Source organism: Canis lupus, chromosome 23 (assembly GCF_011100685.1).
Source record: "Canis lupus familiaris isolate Mischka breed German Shepherd chromosome 23, alternate assembly UU_Cfam_GSD_1.0, whole genome shotgun sequence".
In the NCBI taxonomy this organism is placed as follows: domain Eukaryota; kingdom Metazoa; phylum Chordata; class Mammalia; order Carnivora; family Canidae; genus Canis; species Canis lupus.
In genome coordinates, this window is record NC_049244.1 from 28,979,766 (window position 1) to 29,002,721 (window position 22,956).

At 42.3% G+C, this 22,956-nt stretch overlaps 1 protein-coding gene across 15 annotated transcripts in view; it reads left to right on the top strand.

The window, feature by feature from the left end:
• NEK11 (NIMA related kinase 11) overlaps nucleotides 1-22,956 on the top strand; it is a 255,460-nt gene that overhangs the window by 223,885 nt on the left and 8,619 nt on the right. For 8 of the 15 annotated variants that reach the window (XM_038570830.1, XM_038570827.1, XM_038570832.1 and 5 more), the window contains one exon: nucleotides 20,284-21,151. The exons of 3 other annotated variants lie outside the window; for them this stretch is intronic. In XM_038570830.1, the coding sequence (XP_038426758.1) occupies nucleotides 20,284-20,554 (271 nt within the window). In that variant the 3' untranslated portion in view covers nucleotides 20,555-21,151. Of the gene's footprint in view, nucleotides 1-20,025; nucleotides 20,148-20,283; nucleotides 21,152-22,956 lie in introns of those variants that run through there. 4 more of the 15 variants (XM_038570839.1, XM_038570841.1, XM_038570835.1 and 1 more) reach the window with 3 other exon arrangements.

Genomic DNA, 22,956 nt, shown 5'->3' on the forward strand with positions numbered 1-22,956 from the left:
TTATATTATTAACTGAGAAGAGGTGCAGAACAATAGGGATGATATGATCCCTTCTGCATGTTATTTGTTGGTGTGTGTGTGTTCATAAAACTGTTAACAATTTACTCTGTATACATCCATTAGAATATTCTACAGCCATTATAAATATTATTTTAGCAGAATTTTGAATAACTTGGGACATTTTTGTGAGGTAGTGCTAGGTTTAAAAAAGGACAGGATATTGGTGTCATGGGTTTTCTCCTTCACCTTTCTTGAGCATTTTCCAAGGTTATTAAATATTCTTAAAAATATCATTAACATCTCTATAATATGTCTTAGTTTTGGGTTTTTAGGTTATTTTCAGTTTTTTTCAACTCATATATTATTGACTTAAGTAAATATTTTTTTACCTAATGATGTTCAAACATTTCAAACATTTATGTTTCCTAAAATAAATGTTTTGTAATAACTGGTTCATAGGACATGACCTATTATTATAATTACTGGTTCATAAAATGTGACCCTTGATATTTATTGCCAAATCAGTTTTTATGATCACAAAGATATTTATTTATTTATTTATTTATTTATTTATTTATTTATTTATTTTTAAGATTTATTTATTTGTGAGAGAGAGAAAGCAAGGGGGCAGGAGGGAGAGAGAAAATCTCCAACAAACTCCCCACTGAGTAAAAAGCTGGACGCAGGGCTCGATCTGATGACTCTGAGTCAAAATTGAGGGACGCTTAACCGACTAAGCCACCCAGGTGCCCCGATCCACAAAGATTTTTAGTGCAATATCTTCAATTTTTGGTAACATGGTTGGTTATTTAAAGTCACCATTTATTCAACAAATTTTAAAATTTGAGATAAAATTGGTTCAGCTAAAACTTAGTTTAATTCTTCCTATTTCTTCCCAAGTATATCAATGCCTACTCTATGCCAAGTTATCTTAAAAGCACTACACACACCATTACAAATAATACATGATTCCTACTTTACTACTTAAAGCGTGATCCGGGGCCAGCACACTTAAACACTTAATTACACTCTGATGTGATTCAGGCTATCACAGAATATGCTTAGAGTACCATGGAACACAGCATGCCCACAGTATAATTGTTATAATTAACCAAGAGAGGGACTAGATTCTTATACTTCCCTTTGACTCTTCCTCTCCCACATCCCAACTAAAGAGTGGTGTTAGTTAGTGATAGGGGAAATCCTCTTCTCGTTCTGATCAGAGTTCAAGTAGTAATTGCATCTGATCATAACGAGGAAGTAGATAAGCACCTCAACTTAGGTTGTGGTGTCAATGTCTGGCACCATTTATATATTTCACAGATTTGGAAGATAATAAGCCTCCTTCAAGAATACATACTTTAATCCTAGATCCATAACCAGACCCTTTTAAGGCATCCCATTTCTTTCCAGCTGCTTAGAATAGAGAAATGATGATCTAGCCTTCAGACCATTTGTCCCAACCTCCAAAAAAAAAAAAAAAAAAAAAAAAAAATCTCCAAGGAAATGGAACAATCCAGCTTCCACAAATAGTATCGGCCACTCTCTTAATATTCCTCAGGGCAAGAAATTCTAAATTGAAACATTTTCTAATTAGGTTGATTAAATGAAATTGCAAGAATCTCACTGTTATTTAACCTGTGAGGGTAGCAGTGTCCTATGGTTCAACTGAAACTTGCAATTTCATTCTTCCTATTTCTTCCCAAGTGGATCCCAAGACCTAACTGAAACTATTTCACACAAAGTGATTTCTGCAATTTGTGGGCCAGAAACCAGGAACTGGATAATTATTAACATGGTTTTATGCTTGGTTGTCACTTCTCAGTCAGATCACCAGTAAGATAAAATTAAAATACAGTATTTCCTGAAATGAAGGGGAAAAAAAAATTCCTTCTTACTTAAAAAGAGACATGTAGCTGATGCAGCATCAGGAGTTAGATACAACCATGGGCAAGCAAACCCAGCAAATTACCAAACAAACTGTATTTTGTGGTCTCCAACCTGAGTAAGGCTGGTGTCCTCTTAAAACAAACATGATGCTGAGAACGTGTTATAAATCCAAGCTTATCACCAGTGCAAATCCATGCACCAGATATCCAAGGAGAAGGAAAGAGCAGAGGGGAGAGAGAGAAAGAGAAAATGCTTCAGCCTGAAATTGATGGAGGTCCCTTTTCTATTACTCTTATCAGATTTAAACTCATATTGTAAAAAAAGTAAATTTAGTAATTCTGTAGAGGGTGCTGGTATGTGAAATGGTGCCTCAGAGCTTGGGAAGCTGGCCTGACTGCATAAAAGCATCACAATTCTCTGTCAAAAACAAATTCATAGCTCTAAATGCTTTTTGGAGTCTTGCTATTCAAAGTGTGATCCAGAGCTCCCAGCCAGTGTTTCTCCAACTCTGAAGTGCATACGAATCACTTGGGGTCTTGTTTTTGTTGTTGTTTGTTTTTTTCTTTGTTTGGGGGTTTTTGTTGTTGTTTGTTTTTTTGGTTCAGGAACTGTTGCTCTTTATTAAGTTTCTAAACTGGTCCTTCGGGGATCCCTGGGTGGCGCAGTGGTTTGGCGCCTGCCTTTGGCCCCAGGCGCGATCCTGGAGACCTGGGATCAAGTCCCATGTCGGGCTCCCGGTGCATGGAGCCTGCTTCTCCCTCTGCCTGTGTCTCTGCCTCTCTCGCTCTCTGTGTGACTATCATAAATAAATTATAAATAAATAAATAAATAAACAAATAAATAAATAAATAAATAAATAAATAAATAAAAAATAAACTGGTCCTTAGAAATTCTTGACTTTGGCTAGTGTGAATGAACATATGAAAGAACTCTGATCTTTCTTTCTTTTCTTTTTTCATCACACGATAAATGTACTCTTTAGTCTCCATCAACTATTCACCCATTCTCCCACCCACCTCCCCTCTGGTAACCATCAGTTTGTCTCTGTCATTTAGAGTCTATTTCTTGGGGTGCCTGGCTCAGTCAGAAGAGCACGAGACTCTTAATCTCAGAGTCACTGAGTTTGAGACCTACATTGGATGTACAGATTACTTAAATAAAACTTTTTTTTTTTTTAAGTCTGTTTCTTGGTTTGTTTCTCCTTCTCCTTTTTCCTTTGCTCTTTGTTTTTGTTTCTTAAATTCCATGTATGGTATTTGTCTTTCTTTGACTGGCTTATTTTGCTTAGCGTTATACTCTCTCGATCCATCCATGTTGTTATAGATGGCAAGATTTGATTCTTTTATGGCTGAATTTTACACATTTGTGTGCGCGCACACACATCTTTCTCCATTCATCAGTTGATGGACACTTGGGCTGCTTCCATAATTTGGCTATTGTAAATAATCCTGCAATAAACATAGGGGTGCATGTATCCCTTCAAATTAGTGTTTTTGTATTTTTTGGGTAAATACCCAGTAATGCAATTACTGGATCATAGGGTAATTCTATTTTTAATTTTTTGAGGAACCTCCATACTGTTTTCCAGAGTGGCTGCACCAGTTTGCATTTCCACCAACAGTATAAGAGGTTTCCCTTCATCCACATCCTTGCCAACACCTGTTATTTTGTGTGTGTGTGTGTGTTTTAGAGAGAAAGAACTTACATGCTCAAGCAGGGGTTGGGAGGTACGAGGGGGAGAGAGAGAGAGAGAGAGAATCTTAAGCAGGCTACACACTCAGTGTGGAGTCTGCTGTGGGGCTGGGATCCCACAATCCTCAGGTCATGACCTGAGCTGAAATCAAGAGTAAGATGCTTAACTGACTGAGCCACCCAGCACCCCTCTGGTGTTTTGACTGTAGCCTTTCTGACAGATAGATGTAAGGTGGTATCTTATGGTAGTTTTGATTTGCATTTCCCTGATGATGAGTGACATTGAGCGACTTTTCATGTATCTGTTGGCCATCTGTATGTCTTCTTTGCAGAAATGTCTGTTCATGTCTTCTGCCCATTTTTTATTGCATTAATTGGGGTTTTTTTTGGTGTTGAGTTGTATAAGTTCTTTCTATACTTTGGACACTAGTGCTCGCTTCGACAGCACATATACTGTATTTTGGACACTAACCCTTTAGTGGATATGTCATTTGCAAATATCTTCTCCCATTTCATAGGTTGCCTTTTAGTTTTGTCAGTTGGTTCCTTCACTGGGCAGACATTACTTATTTTGATGTAGTCCTAATAGTTTGTTTTTGCTTTTTTCCCCCTTGCCTCAGGAGACATACCTAGAATAAGTGTTGCTTTGGCCAATGTCAGAAAAATTACTGCTTGTGCTCTCTTTCAGGATTTTTATGGTTGTAGGTCTCACATTTAGGTCCTTGATCCATTTTGAGTTTATTTTTGTGTGCGGTGTAAGAAAGTGGTCTAGCTTTGTTCTTTTGCATGTAGCTGTCCAGTTTTCCCAACACCATTTGTTGAAAAGCCTGTCTTTTCTCCATTGCACGTTCTTCCCTCTTTATTGAAGATTAATTGACCATTTAATTGTGGCTTTATTTCTGGGCTTTCTATTTTATTCTGTTGATCTTTGTGTTTGTGTCCGTACCATACTTTTCTGATTTCCACAGCTTTGTAACATAACTTGAAGTCTAGAATTGTAATACCTCCAGCTTTGTTTTTCTTTCTCAAGATTGCTTTGGCTATTAGGGGCCTTTTGTGGTTCCATACAAATTTTAGGATTGTCTATTCTAGTTCTGTGAAAAACACTGTTGGTATTTTGATAGAGATTGCACTAAATCTGTAGAGAGCTTTGGATAGTATGGAAATTTTAACAGTATTTGTTCTTCTAACCCATGAGCATGGAATATCTTTCCATTTCTTTGTGTTGTCTTCAATTTCTTCCATCAATATTTCATAGTTTTCAGAGTACAGCTGTTTCACTTCTTTGGTTAGATTTATTCATAGGTATCTTATTATTCTGGTGCAACTGTAAACGGGATTGTTTCCTTAATTTCTCTTTCTGCTGTTTCATTATTAGTGTATAGAAATGCAACTGATTTCTATATATTGATTTTATATCCTGTGACTTTACTGAATTCATTTATTAGTTCTAATGATTTTTTGGTGGAGTCTTTAGGGTTTTCTATATATATTACCATACCTTCTGCAAATAGTGAAAGTTTTACTTCTTCCTTACCAATTTAGAAGATTTTTATTTCTTTTTGTTGTCTGATTGCTGTGGCTAGAACTTCCAGTATTATGTTGAATAAAAGTGGTGAGAAGTGGATATCCTTGTCTTGTTCCTGACCTTCGGGGAAAAGCTCTCAGTTTTTCACCATTGACTATAATGTTAGCTGTGGGTTTTTCATACCTGGCATTTATCATGTTGAGATATGTTCGCTCTAACCCTACTTTGTTGAGAGTTTTTATCATGAATCATTGTTGTACTTTGTCAGATATTTTTTCTGCCTCTATTGAAATGATCATATAATTTTTATCCTTTCTCTTATTGATGCAATATATCATGCTGATTGATTTGCAACTATTGAACCACTCTTGCATCCTAGGAATAAATCCTACTTGATCATGCCAAATGATTTTTTAAATGTTTTGTTGCATTCCGTTTGCTATTATTTTGTTGAGGATTTTTGCATCTATGTTCATCAGAGATACTGGCCTGTAGTCAGTTTTGTTGATCTTTTCAAAGAACTAGTTCCTGGTTTCATTAATCTGTTCTATTGTTGTTGTTTGTTTTTGGCTTCATATCATTTATTTCTTCTCTAATCTTATTATTCCTTCCTTTTACTGTTTTGGGGTTTTGTTTGTTCTTCTTTTTCTAGCTCCTCTAGTTGTAAGGTTAGGTTGTTTATTTGAGATTTTTCTTGCTTCTTGAGGTAGGCCTACATTACTATAAACTTCCCTCTTAGAACCACTTTAGCTGCATCCCAAAGATTTGGACCCATTTGGGGTCTTGGTAAATGCAGATTCTGATTGAGCAGGTCTGGGCTAGGATCTGAGATCCTGTACCCCTAACCAGCTCTCCTGCGATGTGATGCTGCAGGCAGGACCATGTTTTGCGTGACAAGCTTTCAGTAGAGCATCCTTCTGATGGCCTTTGTTCCTTTTCTTTTAAATCAATAGCCTAACTCTGGGAAATGAACTAGGGGTGGTGGAAGGGGAGGAGGGCGGGGGGTGGGGGTGAATGGGTGATGGGCACTGAGGGGGGCACTTGACGGGATGAGCACTGGGTGTTATTCTGTATGTTGGCAAGTTGAACACCAATAAAAAATAAATTTATTATTTAAAAAAAATCAATAGCCCTCATCCTTCAGGTGCACCGAGCCACACCGAAGTCAGGAGGCTCAGCTCCCCTTCAGTGACCTAGCTCTTTCCTCATTCAACTCTTGCTACCTGTAAAATGGGATTAACAAATCCATGCTGAGAGTCCATGGTGGCAGACTTTCCCAGGAGGATGAAGATCTCCTAATTTGGAGATTAGCTGATCCAATCCTTCCCCCTCCACTGCCTACCTTGCCTATGCCAGAAGGCCCATGCTTGAGATCCTGCTGACAGAGTTTGCAGTTCTCTCCCATTCCACCAGACTTGGGGAAGCTCTGCAGGATAAGAAGGGCTCCTTGCAGATACTATCAGACAGGTGGAAGTAGCTAAAAAGGCCATTTTTCAAAACCACCCGGCAAGCCTCACCTTAATGAGGGATCTTCTCCTTTGGCTTCAGGACAGGAGACAATTAAGAAACGCGGTGTTTCCAAGTGAAAGGCTTGAGGGGTTCCTGCCTGTCCTGCCCGGCTCCCCACAGCATGTGAAAGCCCAGCTCAATTTTCATTTGTCCTAACCTGTCAAGAGCAGCTGTCAGCTTCGATTATTGTTTTGCAAACTCATTTCAGTCTTTTAATGCAATTCACCAGAGAATGAGGTATTGATCCCCCACTCTCAGTTGTTTTTCCTAAGGCCTGCTCCACATTGGCCTTTGTGGTTTCCCTGTCTCTGGGCCCCCTCACTCCCTCACTCCCTCCCCCCAATGGATGTCACTTTCCTGGTAAGTGTGCTGTGATAAAACCCCTCTGTCGTCCTCGAAGGAGAGGTGTGATAAAGGCAACATATGAACATGTTTAAGAAATGAAGTGATGAAAATTGTCATTTTTCATTTATGGATAAACATTTTACTTTGGACATAAAATGATACAAATCTAGTGTAACTGTGCCTAGGGAGTCAGGACCAGAAAGGAGTATTCTCATTTGATGAGTCTGCTCTCTTGTTCATTGGAACTGCTGCAGCACCATGTTCAAAGTCTTGCAGGTCCTCTTGTCACTGAGGGCCTCCAGCACAATTTAGCCCTTACTTTTCACACTATGTTTGGGTAAATCATGTAAATTATTGTTCAGGCCAGGACACTTTGACAGTGGAATGGGTGCTGCTGGTGGTGACACTCCGGTGTCTGCACCGGGACTGTCTCAGGTTTACCAAGACATGGCTGTTCCAAATCTGGACAGTTTGTAATGTGGGACCCAGTGACAGTCAGTCTGGCATTGAGGGGTAACTCGGTCCATGAAAAATTACACCCGACAGAATTAAACAAGCAAGGAAGATTTCTCAAGACTGTTGTAATAGGGGGCACCTGGGTGGCTCAGTCCTTTAAGTGTCTGACTCTGCCTCTGTTCATGATTTCAGGGTCTCAGGATCAAGCCCCATGTCCCCCTCCCTCCTCAGTGAGAGTCTGCTTCTCTCTCTTCCCCTCCCCACCCCAACCCCTGCTCTTGCTCTCTCTCCCTCTCTCGCTCTCAAATAAGTAAATAATATCTTAAGAAAAAAAAAAAAGAGGGGATCCCTGGGTGGCGCAGTGGTTTGGCGCCTGCCTTTGGCCCAGGGCACGATCCTGGAGACCCGGGATCGAGTCCCACGTCGGGCTCCCGGTGCATGGAGCCTGCTTCTCCCTCTGCCTGTGTCTCTGCCTCTCTCTCTCTCTCTCTCTCTCTCTGTGTGACTATCATAAATAAATAAAAATTAAAAAAAGAAAAAAAAGAAAAGAAAAGATTGTTGCAATAGAGGAGAAAGCTTGAACTCTGCTCCAAATACCTCAGGCACAGGGGATTTATGGGTGGCCAATAGGAGAGGAGTCAGTGAACGGAAAGTTATCAGTAGGAACTTGGTTAGGTAGCAGGGGTGAGGACTGACTAAAGTTTGGTCTAGAAGGGAACCTTTGGGGAATCTCACCAAATGACAGGCTGCCTTTGGAATTCACTCTTCTCCCAGGAAACTCATAGTTTCTCACGTCTTTGCTCTGACAAATTCTTCCAAATATATTAAGGTTCTAATTGCTTTTCCTTTGTGATTTCTCTTCATTTGCCTTTGCAAATTCAATTACTCTTATTGTGTTTGAAAAGAAAATTTCTGTTATCTTCAGATCTTTGCTTCCCCTTCAGCAAGGCTGGGGTGAAAATAATTTTTGAAAAATAAAAAATGTGGTTGGAATTGATCAAAGGAAGCACAGTTGTGACTCAGCCAGGAAGGACCCAATCAAGTGGCCAACGTTTCATAGTGCATTTTTTAGGGGAGCTTACTGACTAAAAGGAAGAACAAGAGGACTTACTTATTCTATACTTATTTTATATGTATGGCCATCACAGTGGGGGCCCAGGATAAGATCCACCATCCTTAACCCTAGTGTTCATTCCCTATTCTAGAATCAGTTTGTCTATAGACTGAAAGTGTTCGATTAGATGAACTCCTTGGTACCTTACAGGGCTTTTCAGAAATTCCAAGTTCTGATTTTTAAATCATTCTTTTCCTCTCTGGGTTGAATTTTCTTATTATAAAATACCCATGTTGACACCATTATAAAGGATCGCTGGCTTCTCTTTGCATCCAGGATCAAGGACCCCTTACCTCCACCTCCCAGGTCCCTGCCTCTGCCTAACCACCTACAATCATCTCCTGTCATCTCCTCCTCCAAATTAGGTCCCAGCCACTGCCGTCTTCTTTCTTATAGGGCTTATAGTGTGTGGGCGTCCCCTCTTCCCTCCGTTGGGAGTGTTCTTCTCCCACATCCTGGCAGAGATGACTTGTCTTTACCATCCAAATCTCCATTCAAATGTCATTCCTACTCCCACCCCTCAGAGAGGTCTTTCTTAATTACTTTAGCAAAGTAGCCTCCGTCCTCTAGTACCTCCTAGCCCAGGCCAAAGGGGGACGCTGGGCCTGTGCTGTAGAGGGTGCCACTTTGGTCATCCTCCAGACATTTTCCTCTCCATGAAGCAGGGAGGCCAAGGAGCCAAGGGGGTGTGCATACTCAGAGCCTGTGTCTCCTCTTCTAGACCATGCCCTAGTTACCTGGGGCCTTGCAGTTCTTCCCCCTGGAGGGCCTCAAACCCATTCCCAGAGTCTGTGGGCCTCTGCCTCAGGTCTCCTGTCCCATGGGTGGTCTCGGCTGCCAGTTTGCACACTCTAATCTTGAGGGAGACCACAGAGAAGCTATTTGCAGGAAGCTATTTGCATGAATCTTGGACATAAGGGCCAAGGTATCAAATGTGTGTGCAAAAAAACCAAAAAAAAAAAAAAAAAAAAAAAAAAAAAAAACCCTCCCAGTGGGAATCTGAGCCAGGTTAAAAAGAAGGGGATAGGTCAACACCCAGGGATAAAGGGCCAGGGGCTGGCTCACCCAGCTCTACCCTATTCCAATGCAGAACTCTGAGGAATCAGAATACTGAATGCAAACCTGGCCTTCCAGGTCTTTATAAAGTTAATTTGTCAAGGTAAGAGGAATATCATGTATTTTTAAAAATTGTATATATTTATTTGAGAGAGAGAGAGAGAGAACCTGTGAGAGCAGAGCAGAGGGGAGGGGCAGAGGGAGAGGGAGAAGCAGACTCCTCACTGAGCAGGGAGCCAGATGCAGGGCTTGATCCCAGGACTCCAGGATCATGACGTGAGCCAAAGGCAGAGGCTTAACTGACTGAACCACCCAAGCGCTCTGAGGTAGCTTATATCTTATTTAATACTTTGTTAGCTTGGTTCATAACTTTTAATCATTGAGGCATGTGTAAGCCTCCATTGGTACTCTTGCCGCACCCCCACAAATGTTTCCTCTGTGTAATGGCTGATCAAGAGGAGGGGGGGGCGCTGGTCCACATGAAAGGACCTGGTGGGCCAAAGAAGGCTGGGACCAAACATCTTTTCTGCCCTCGCCCTGGCCAGGCATCCCAACCCTCTTCTGGGCAGCTCGCTCTCTCTTCCATTTCTGTTTCATTTTATTTGCAGCATTGACAAAAATTTTAAATCACCTAGCTTATTGTCTGCCTTCTTCTAACTAAAATCTAAGTTCTTCGGGCAGCATTCCTGGCACTTGGCATGTACTAGGGGCTCATTAAACATGTGCTGACTGAACAACTTAGTGCGGTTTGGGGCCAGGACCACACCAGATGCCAGGATGACTAGGAAAGGTTCTCTGTCCCCAAGGCTTCCAGCCCCATCAGGGAGCGGACCTGAGGGCAAACAAAGTCCTTCACTTTTAGTTTTTACTCCTCAAGTGACTAATTAATCTGGAAATAAAAATATAAATGTAGCAATTATTGAGGCGCTTCTACCGGGCAGAGAAACAGTCTGCCAAAGCCAATTAGCTCCGAGGAAAGGGCAAGGACAAGACACTTTCCTATTAGCTAGTCTAAAGGGATCAGGGATGAGGGAGCTTTTAAGTTGGATGACCTATCAAAACTGGTGGAAACGTGTTCCTTTCCACCTCCCGCCCACCCACCCACCTCCAAAAAGAAATTGCTTGTTGTTTTCCAGGAGGGGAGAATGTTAAACATTTTCTGCTGTTCAGCTAGAATGTTGTCTGGAGCAGGAGGCTGACATCCCCTCTCTGCTGCTCTTTGCCTTATTTAACTGGCTGGGCAGCCAGTGCCATCTGTTGAACAGCACAGTGGTGGCCACCTCTCCCTCTGCGGGGTGTAGGGCCTCTGGGGGTCCTCCTTCTCCAAGGCCTCATGTGTGCCCTGGGGCAGCGGGGCTTTTGGCATCTGTGGGCAGATGTCAGTTGCTTTCCAGATAGCCCCATGTGTCAGGCGTCAACCACAGTCTTTCCACACAGAATTTTTTTTAAGTCAGGCTTGTTTCTTCCCATTCAAAAATACACGGTCATTTTTATCCAGAGAGGATCGATTATATAGGTCACATCAAGCCAATCCATTTGAAATAGGGATGAAAATATAATCATACTGAAGGCGGCACTTAATTGGAGCTTTATCTTGAAAAACAACAACTAAAGATTACAAAAGTGATCTTCTACTTGGCAAAATTAGGTTACAGTTTCACCATGTGCTAATTCTTAGACTAAACCATAGAGATGCATATGTTTAAAATAAGATTGTGTGATATCACCATGTTCCTTTTCCATTTGGCTTTCAAAGCATCTATTCATTCATCCAACATGTATTTATTGTGTACTTACTATGTGCCAGGCACTGTGCTAGGTAATGGGATCAGTGAACAAGAAAGATGAAAATTATCCATGCCCTATGGACCATATATTCTATAGTGAGGTGACTGACAGATCATAAAATATTATGGAAGGACACAGTATGCTAGAAAGTGTCAAGTGCTGAGAAAATACAAAGCAGGGAAAGAGAATAGACAGTGCAGAAGGGGAGTAAAAGTTACGGTTTTAAAGAGGGCAGTCTGGATAGGTCCCTCTGAAAAGATTACATGAGGACACACAACTGGAGGAGATGAAGGAGAGAGAGAGAGATATTGGAGAAAGAGCATTCTCATCAGAGGGAACAGCAGGTGCAAAGGCCTGGGATAGAGTGTGCTTGGGGTATTCAAGGAAGAGCAAGGAGCAAGTATAAGAGGAATGGAGTGAGGGAGAAGAGGGAGGGAGGAGATGCATTTGGAAAGCATGGTGGGAAGATGGTTCAGGATCTTTTAGATCACTGCAAGGACATTGACTTCACCCTGAGTGATATGGGGAAGCCCAAGACAGGGTTTTGAGCAGGAGAGTGAAGGGATCTGACTTACTCTGGCTACTGAATTGATAACAGATTATAGGGGAGAGAGGGTAGGAGCTGAAGGCCAACTGAGAGGCCATTATAGCAATTGGGTAAGAGTGTGGTGGCTTGGACCAGGGCAGTAGTGGAAGTCGGCATCCTGCATACATTTTGAAAATGGAGATGATAGGATTTACTAACCTGTCTGGTTACAACAAATGCTGAACTAATGGAGTAAGAGAGGAATTGGGATGATTCACAGGTTGGGGGCAGAGCAAATGGAAGGCAAGAGTTGACATGGACAGAAATGGGGAAGGCTACAGTGTTAGGATATTTGTGGAAAGAGCTCAGAAATTCAGTTGGGCATGAGATTTCTACCTGTTATTCAGGTAGAGATACTAAGTGAGTAGCATGCTCAAGGCATTCTTTCTTGAGCCTCTGGAAACTTACTTCACAAGCTGCTTCCTTTCCTTATGAGGACCCTTATTTCCTACAGTATATAGGGAACAAAGCTGTAGGGAAGAATCTGAAACTAGGCACCCAAAAGCAATGAGATACTATTACTACCAGAGCATTTTTTAAACCCCAAAGAAAGGGAGAAACTTCTTGAACTGGTGTAGCTAAAGCTCTCTAATAATGTCCCAAGATAACTGAAGGCTCTACTCCTATCTTTCAGCTAATGTGTGAGAGGAGAGATAACCAGAGGGTGGGAGTTGGTAACTTGCTTCAAACCTTTGAAAGTGTCAAGGTCGGGATCCCTGGGTGACGCAGCGGTTTGGCGCCTGCCTTTGGCCCAGCGCGTGATCCTGAAGACCCGGGATCGAATCCCATGTCGGGCTCCCGGTGCATGGAGCCTGCTTCTCCCTCTGCCTGTGTCTCTGCCTCTCTGTCTCTCTCTCTCTCTCTCTCTCTCTCTGACTATCATAAATAAATAAAAATTAAAAAAAAAAAAAGAAAGTGTCAAGGTCATTGAAGGAGACTGAAGAGACACAACTAAATACTACACATGGTTATTTTGACCTGGATCCTTTAATTATAAGAAGCATTATTAGCCAATTGGGAAAATGTGAATGGATTAGAGTATTAGATGACAGTAATATATCAATGTTAATTTCCTGATCTCGATGGCCATTCTGTGGTTATGTGAAAAGGGTGTCTTCATTTGTAGAAAACATACACTAAGTATGGAGGGGAAGGGGCATCAGGTTAGCAACTTATTCTCAAAAGGCTCAGGGAGAAAAAGAGTTCTTAGTATTATACTTGTAACTTTCCTGTAACTGTGAGATTATTGCAAAATTAAAATGATATTTAAAACATGAGAACAGAGGATCTTGACTGGTTCAGTCCATAGAGCATGTGACTCTTGACCTCAGGGTTGTGAATTCAAGCCCAACTTAGGGTGTAGAGATTACTAAAATAAAATTAAAAATTAAAAAACATACAGATATTTTTGTTTGACGTCTTCAGAACCCTTAAGAAAGATCGATAGAGGGCACACAGAGCAGTCATTATTGATGGGTAAATAAATAGCCATGATAAAACATATTGTTTGCAAGTTAAAAGGAAACATGAGAGGAAGTCAGTAAAGCAATTTGGTGGATGAAAGATTGAGTTTGGAGGAAATGGTCAGGGAAGAAAGTACTCTCTTGTGGTTTAACGGAGTTTTTTAGCTGGGGAGTCAGCCAAACACATGTTGGGGGTTGACTCCAGGCAGCTGGAGCTTCTTCAGAAGCCTAGGGAGGCTTCATCCAACTCCCCTGTGTCCACTATCCATCTGGGCAGGATGGTGATCCAGCCCAAAGAGCACTGGCCTGTAAATGAAGCATCTGGACTAAGATGACCTTTAGGATCTCTTAAATACTTAAAGGACTTTAAACACAAGAATAGAATGTATAAAACATGTGTAACATATGAAGAAATAGATGAAAAAGAATGAAAATGTAGTTCTTTTCATTTGAAAATGTAAGATCTTTTTACTTGAGATACCCTTCTAACTAAAGGGGTGGCTCCTGCCCCCCATCTCTCCTTCCACCCCTCCTGTAGAAAGAGCAAACTTAACAACCTCTTCCTTAAGGTGAACTGCATAAAGAGCACTCTCTGTCTTCTCAAATCTTAGGTAACAGGAAGAGTCCCCTTAAAATAGAAGTTTCTATTTTATGATTTCTAAAATACTCTGATGCATCATTGCAGAAATATTACAGTATGTTTTCTGATCTGAGTGTCAGAATAAATTTACACTGAAATATTACAGTGTTAGAAGTACCTATCACTTTTCTTTTGGCTTCAAATGAGTTTGTGTATAGCGTGCCTGATTTTTCCATTGACCCATAATTTATTTAGAATAAATACATTTACAAACATGGTACTATTTAATCCCTATCTTTGTTACAGATTTCTCTCAATTGTATTGTAATCAGATAACTAAATTTTGTGTAATATCTATTATTTGAAATGTGTTGAGCCTTGAGTTACTATCTAGTATATGGTTAGTTTTTGTAAATGTTATGAAAATCTGGAAAGAATAAGGGTTCTCTAATTGTCAGGGAGGGACAGGGTCCTATATATGTTTCTTAAGTTTAGCTTATTTAAGTATATTCAGATTTTCTATGTCACTACTAATTTTTCAAATGCTTCATCTATCAATACCGGAGCAAAATGTAGTAAAATCCTATACTATGGGGAAATTCCTGACAATTTCTCCTGGTCATGTTTTACATATTTTGATTCTACTTTATTAGATGCATACTGGTTTAGAATTTTTATTTCCTCCTGGTAAGTTGAACTATTTTCATTATCGAGTGGCACTCTTTACTGTAATGCATTTTTTTTCTTAAAATCTATTTGTCTCATGTTAAGACAGCAATCTCTAGCTTTTTTTTTTGAGTATTTGCCTGGCACATCTTTTAATTTATGTTTACTCTCAACCTTTCAATGCCCTGTGTTTTAGGTGTATCTCATAAACAAGCTGGATTTTGTTTTTTAGTCAGTATTTACCCAGCTACATTTACTACATAAACAATGGACAGTATTTAGGTCACAAACAATCCTTATAGGAAAGGTTAACTTGAACAGTTTCCAACCAACAGTTGCACTCAAGATTCTGCTGCCAGGGAGGACCAAGCAGATGTCAAGCACCATTTACGAAAAGGGGCCTGAAAGTCACATATCCTAACTGGAGGTGCCATATATCACCTGTGCATTGGCAGTGCAGTTGTCTGCCTCTGTAGAGAGAGATCTGTTCTGTCGTTGCCCACCAGGTTCAGAGATAGCCATTTGAACTACTAGATGTGGACAGAAGGGGTACAAAATCTATCCTTAATAAATATTCCTGATGCTTGTTAGCACTAAATGATCACTAAGACCACAGTATTGAGGGGAAATACATTGTACCATTTTATTCCCGTAGTGCCTCATACATATTTAATGTTCAGGGATTTCTTATAGTCTGTAAAATCATTTTCAAGCTTTCCTTAAACTACACCTGAAGAGTAATCTATGTGTTCTCTTAATGCTTTCTGCTAAAATAGGTTTTTGTGATTATTTCTACAAAATTACTTTTTCTTTTTTTTTTACTCCTACTCTGCCACTGGCTTTCTTGTGTCACTTTTTTTTTTCTTTTCAAATTCAGTCAGAGAAGATAAAAGTACTTATAAAATAGTTTCTTAACCAGAGGTAGAACTACAAAACTGCTTGAAGCTTACAGTTAAACTGAAGTAGGACTTTGGTGCAATCCAGCATCAGGAAAACAACTATAAAATGATGGCAAATAAGCAGCTGGTAGGTGACAGGTATTGGGCTAAGATACATGTGTGTATGTGATTTCCACTTAACTATGAAAATTCAAGTCCCAGAGAGGTTAAGTAACTGGCCCAACACCACACAGCCAGTGACAGGTAGAGCCAAGATTCAACTCCAGTGTCTCTGAATCCATAGTGATGAAAAGTGAGTCCTGGAGTGAAACTACTGGAATCCATGTTCCAGTTCCACCACTTAAAAACTATGTGGCGATGGGCAAGTTATTCAATTCCCTCTTATATCTCACTTTCCTCATCTATAGAATGGAAATACCAACATCATATGCATAGGATTTAATGGGATGATATGAAATGATGCTCAGAATAGAACCTGGCACATAGAGAAGGCTCAAAAACTATTAGTCATTATAGTTTAAGGGAACATTTTGAGGCTTCATATCAGTGGGTGATATTACTAGTCAGATTCCCAAGTTTCTTTTTTTGAGAGAGAGGCACACTCGAGCCTGTGCACATGTGAGGGGAGGTGCAGAGGGAGACGGAGAGAGAGAATCCCCAGCAGACTCCCCACTGAGTGCAGAGCCCAATATAGGACTGGATCTCAAAACCCTGAGATGGTGACCTCAGCTGAAATTGAGAGAGTCTGTTGCTTAACCCACTAAGACACCCAGGTGCCCAGATTCCAAAGCTTCTTTAACAATATGTTTATCTGCTTCTCACTCTCTTCTTCACACACTCTTCTCAGCCATCAAACTGATTCACTGATATCCCAGTGACCTCACTATTGGCTGCCATCTGGCTTCCCTCCAGCTGTTATGGCCCAAGTGAGACGGTGCCTTATTTCCTCCATGGAGTGTTTGATTTTCCCCACTTTCATAGCACTTTGTATTTATTTATAATTGATAGTTCTTTTTTTCCACCATATTGAGGTTGAGTGAGACACTCTTTAGATATCCAGTTATGGTATCAAGTGGGCAGTTGATTCACACGCCCACAGGGAGGACATACAGGAAGTCCTCAACCTATAAATGGTATTAAAGACTCTGAAATGTAGAGGCCAAAATGAGAAGTCAGCAAAGAGGCTAAAAAGAAGCAGAGAGCATGATAAGAAAAACTCGTGGTGAAAGTGATATTGCCAAAAACAACAGAAGGTTGTTTGAAGGAGAGAGTAGCCAGCTGTTGAATGTCAAGTAAGATATGTACAATGAAGAGACCAGAGGAATTAGCCACATGAAGATCATGGCAAGAGTAGCTTATGGAAGGAATGAGAACCAAAGCCCAGGAGGAGTGAATTGAAGGAGAATGTGCAGTCAGAAAGTAGGAACAGCAGCCATTTGTGACTCAAGATACTTTGCTAGTGATGAAGGTCCAAGTGATCCAAGGGAAACAGATGAACTGAGAATATGGAGGTCTCGAGAAGCTTCTTGTTTAAAAGAAGGCACTGGAGCATATTCTTTCCTGATGCATATGCTCCAGGAGATGTAGAAATAGCTGCAGACAGAAAGGCCACTGAGCTGGTGACAGGCTAGATTCAGAGCATTCAGGAAGAGGATGGTCTTTCATGGGAACACAGATGGTTCCCTTCACTAGGGACAGAGGGAAAGCCAAGTAGGTGGGGCAGTTTGGGCACTGAGAAGATAGGGAATATCTACGTGTTTGTTTCTATTTCTCATTGAGATATTAGGTAAAGTCATCAGCTGAGAGGGAGGGTGGGGCTTAGCAAGTTTGAGAGTAAAGAATAAGGAAGAAAGTGTGAAATAGTTAACTTGAACAGTAAAAAATAACCATACCAGAGAAGTATAGTAGGACCATGGGCAGTGCTGAGTGCTATTTTAAATTGCAATCGTTAATTATTTTAATGAGACCTGTTGGCAGAATTGAGTGTTTTTCTCCTGGAATGCTCTTTCATTCAGGTACAGGCTTAAGTAAATGGGCTTCTGGGTTTAACCCTTACAACTTTGCCAGAGGAGTTTGACACAGCAAGAGGGGAGCAAAAAGGCCAAGGGTGTTTGCAAGATAGTGATTATAATAATGGACCATGAAACATAATGAAGGAAAAGTGGGAAGTGGGGACATGAGGACACATGGTGACAGGCCAAAGGATTGCAAGGTAACCATGAAGTAGAAGAATAGCTGGAGTAACTGTGGCGAAGAGTATAAAGGAATGGTTGAGGAGTGTAAGGCTTGATATCAATTTGTGGTTATTGGTGCTGAGGAGGTCAAGGGTATGACCACAGGAGCGGGGAACTGAGGAGGGTAAAGAAAATGATCATTGGATATGAGACAGTCCAAAGTCAGAGACACCAAGAATACTGATGCCACGAGAATGATAACAGGAGTCAGGTGTGGGAGAAAGAGCATGCGAGTTACCGAAGTCATCCGTGAGTAGGGGCGTGACAGTGTTTGCTAAATGTTAGCAAAAGCAAAGCTTGGGTTTCTGGAGGTAACTGAGGTGACGAGGGATGTGAGGCACCCTGAGATCGGTCCTGATCATCTCCAGGCAGAAGGTGGGAAATCTGTTCAAGCTGGACACCCTGGGGCCCTCAGGCTGCCGATCTTCCCAGCACAGGACCTGTGTTTGAGTTTAAGCTCCGACAGCCACTAGCTGTGTGAGTTTGCAAAAGTCAACCTACTTATTCTCATCCATCAAGTAGAGATAAATGTTCAATGACTTGCCTCGTTCACAAGGATCATTTGAGATAATGAATGTAAAAGGATTTCGTAAGCTCTGAAGTACCATTAAAAAGTGAGTTAAAATTTAAAATATCCATCTTAACATTATAATTTCTAGCCTCTAAACTAGAGCAAGATAAATTACTTACTCTTCTTTTTGTCTGCCACAATACCTAACCTGGATGCTTGTGTTCTAGAGATTGCAATGTTGAATAGTACTGAACAGAAAAGCTTATAAAATGAATTAGAGCCTGTGATTAATGCCTTCAGTGTTATTGTCAGCATTACCATCAGCACCGTCTAGCAGTAATGCTTTAAAAATTCTGAAGGAAAAAAAAAAAAAGAAAAACTGACTTTTCTTCTCAGCAAATCCAGTGAAGTGAAGAATAAAGAAGCATTTTTTAAGGCTAAAGTCCTAAAAATATTTATGCATTTTGACCAAACAATTCCATTCTCACAAACTTTTAAAATCTTTTAATTCAGTTCAACATGTATACAGAAAAGTACAAAAGTCACAAACGCACATATGGCTTTTCACAGAGGGAACACACTCAGGTAATCGGCCTCACTCATAGAAATTGGAAGCCAGAAAACATTCCCCTGGATGAAAAAGCTGTGTTCCTGAGGACATTTGCTCAGTGTTATAGCAAAAAAAAAAAAAAAAAAAAAAAGCTAAATGTTAGGTGAAGGAATGACTCGGTCAGTGCTGGCACATAAATTCAGTGGAACAGCATGGAGGCATTAAAAATGACAGTTTTGAACTGGAGAAGGAAATTCACCAAACTCGAATGCCCTGGAGTCAGGCCACCAGGTGGATCCAAGAAGCAGCCTGCTCTAAAATGATGTGAGGGGGGCAGCCCGGGTGGCTCATCGGTTTGGTGCCGTCTTCAGTCCAGGGTGTGATCCTGGAGTCCCGGGATCGAGTCCCTTGTTGGGCTCCCTGCATGGAGCCTGCTTCTCCCTCTGCCTGTGTCTCTGCCTCTCTCTCTCTCTCTCTCTCTCTCTCTCTCTGTGCCTCTCATGAATAAATAAATAAAATCTTAAAAAAAAATGATGTGAGGAAGGTGGACGCGGGGCAGTAAAGAGATGCAGAGCAGGGACCGTGGGCCGCACCCCGACCTCCACATTAAAATGCTAAAGACAGTCAAGCACTGGGGCGCCTGGGTGGCTCAGTCAGGTAAGCATCCAACTCTCTTTTTGGGCGGTTTGGGCGCAGGTCCTGATCTCAGGGTCCTGGGTGGAGCCCCACGTTGGGCTCTGCACTCAGCAGGGAGTCTGCTTAAAGAGCTGTTGTAAAGGTGAAGGGCGCAGAAAAGCACATCCCCTTCCCTGGCCTCTTCCTCCTGGTTACTTCAGTGTCCTCATTAACCTGATTTCTGACTTCGTATCCCACTCTTCTTTCCCCCCTTGTTCTCCAGACTCCAGCCACACTAGCCTTCTTGATATTTCTCCAACATGTTTTAGCCTCGGGACCCCCTGGTGTTGGCCTCAAAGGACACCTCTCAAAGGACACCTCTCAGGGGACTGTCCAGCCCCTCACCTGTCTCTCTCTCTCTCTCTCTCTCTCTCTCCTCCCTCCCTCCCTCCCTCCCGGATTTACTGTTCTCCATTGCACATAGCACTGCCTGACATTTTATTGTCTGTGTATTTTTTAAGTTATGTTTATTCTCTACCCTAGAAGGCAAGCTCTATGAAGGCAGGAACTGACGTAACTTGTTTAATGCTCTGCTCCCAGTCCCCAGAAGGCACCTGGCGGATAATCGACATTCAGGAAATATTAAATACTGTTGAGTGTTCAAGGTAGAGCCATTGCGTCTTATTTTTCCCCTAAATCTCACAGGTACAATGTTTGTGTAATAAATGACTTAAAAAGACATTTCTGTGGGTGACCCGAATGTGTAAAACTCCTCTTTGTCCCCTCTAACTTGTGTGGCAGGTCAGCCATGCAGAAGCTGGGAGCAGAGGTATTTGAGAAGGTCTACGACTACCTCAAGAGAGCAAGGCGCCAGAAGGCCAGTGAAGCCGAGATCCGGGCAGCTCTAGAAACAGTGGTGCCTCATGCCAGTGACTGTTTTGAGGTTGACCAGCTCCTGTACTTCGAGGAGCAGTTGCTGATCACAGTGGGTCGAGGGCCCACACCCCAGAACCCTCACCAACATCTGTCAAAAGCAAACACGTTCAAAGGGACGAGTCCTTTCGATACATAAGCTGGACTTTATTATGGGAAATGGATGCATGGCTGGAGCTCCCATCTTCACTTCCATTCCTTGTCAAGAGGAGTGAGTCTTGTAGAGGGTAGTAAACCTGTCTGCCTCTCCTCTGAGTCCTGGGCCAGTCAGTGCTCTATCCTCTGAGGAAAGCTTGTGGACCAAGTGTGGCTTCCTGGAAATCCAAACCCCCAGGGCTTCCACAGGGTTGGCCGAAGTACCTCCGCAAGGTACTTCTCCTTGAACATCCAGGTAGATGGCTTGGAAGAAGCCATCTACCATTTACCATTTCCACTTGGAGGACAGACTCGGTGCCTGCCTCGGGTCCCTCCCTGTGCTCTGTGGCCAGCCTGTCCCTGAAGGTCGCTGAGCACTGAGCTGCTGACCAGGCGCCACAAATATTTGTCTCAAGTGAACTGGTTTTGGCCCACTTTTGCCCTTCCCCGGCTAGCAAGCAAGATGTGCGTATATTTAAGGACTGGGACTTAAAAAAATCCAAAAAGATGTTCTCTTCTGTGATTTATTCTCCAAGTTTATCCGTGGAATATTGAAGACTTTTGTTCTTAATAAATATATTTTCCCTGCTTACAGAATAAATCACCTGTTTTATCTGTTTCTTATCTAGAAGAATGTTGAGCAATGTAACACACTTATGTAATAATAATTACTGGAGCTGCTAATATTTTATTTATTTGGTGCCAATTATGTGCCACTACTGGGTTCAGTGCTTATGACTCTAAGGGCCTCATGTCACTGGATCTTTTCATGGAAAAGGAGAGGGAGAGAGAGGAGAAATTACCCCCATCCTTTACTGAACCTGCTTATTTACTCAGTAGCAGAGCTGAGGTGAGATGTCACCCCACATCTGGCTGATTCTAGCATCTGTGCTCTTAACCACTCTGCATGTGGCTTTGCAACCAAGAGGCTACGGCACACTTGCTTGAGGAGCTCCTTAATCGTACACGGGTTTAAACATACTGTTATCCTGACACTTGTTAAAACGGTGGAGAAGAATTTACTCAGGACTATTAACATAGGGGAGACAGATGGGGCTCAGTGCCAAATACAGCACAGAAAGCTGGAGATTTATTTTGTTTTATTTTTTAAAGATTTTATTTATTTATTCATGAGAGACAGAGAGAGAGAGAGGCAGAGACACAGGCAGAGGGAGAAGCAGGCTCCATGCAGGGAGCCCGACGTGGGACTCGATCCTGGGTCTCCAGGATCAGGCCCTGGGCCAAAGGCGGCGCTAAACCGCTGAGCCACCCGGGCTGCCCCAGAAAGTTGGAGATTTATAACCGGGGGTGGGATGAGGCAGGCACATCAGGGCTCAGGGGATATTCAGTTACAAAGAGAAGACATCCAGGGTAGAGGAGCTGGTCGCCAAACTGACGCACGGATGATACCGAGTTCAGCATTCTGCCTTCGGCTAACGATTGAGGGCACTGAGGCCAGCGGCCTGTTGCCTTACGATCTGTTGTGGCCGGTGCTATGGCCCCAGCACAGTGCAGTGCCTTTTAGACTAGAATTTCTTAAATCTGAGCGTCAGGATCACTGGGACAGCTTGTGAAAACAGATTCGGGACCCATCCCCAGCATTTCTGATTCAGTAGGTCTGAGTGGAGACTAAGACTTTGCGTTAACTACAAGCTCCCAGGGCATGCTGACGGTCCTGGGGTGAGAACCACCCTCAGACCACTGTTTGAGGACCCTCTTCCTGTTGCCTCTCCTCCCTGTATTTGGAGCGGTGCTTTGGTCTGCTGTGTGTGTGTGTGGGGGGTGGTGGTGGTGGTAGTGGTGGTGGTACTGATTCATCTCACTGATGTCTCTGAAGGTGGTGTGAGGACCAGGAAAGAAGGGCCCTAAAGCTTCAGGTGCCTCCCAGTGAATGCTCTGATTGGCAGGAAGAAGGTCAAAGTGTGACTACCTTGGCTGCAGGGAATTTGATGGGATCAGTCCAAGGACGAGGGAGCATGGTCCCCGTGTTCTATGTCTCATTCCCACTTCTGCAACCAAAGGAGCCACGGGAACCCACACCCTCTGCCATGCTCGAGAGCTTGTGAACATCACTGTTGTGTGTTCTCTCAACACCTTTACACCATGGAGAGGTGTGGAGGCCAGCACAGATCTTCACTCTGCCTCTTCCCAAAGCTAATGATGCCCCCCACCGCATGCTGGCTGGCCCGTGACAGTCATCTTGCTCACCTTAAAGCTCCTGTGTCTGGGGCAGGAAAAGCAGGCCTCAAATATGGGCTCCTTCCTGGGGGTGGAATCTGAGACCTTGCAGAATTCTGAACTTGAGCATATTGTTCAAGGCCAGATCCAGAAGCTGTGCCGGCTACTAGGGTAGAACACTGAAGGAAACCCAGGACATTTCCATCATGCTGGCAGGTAAGAGACCTC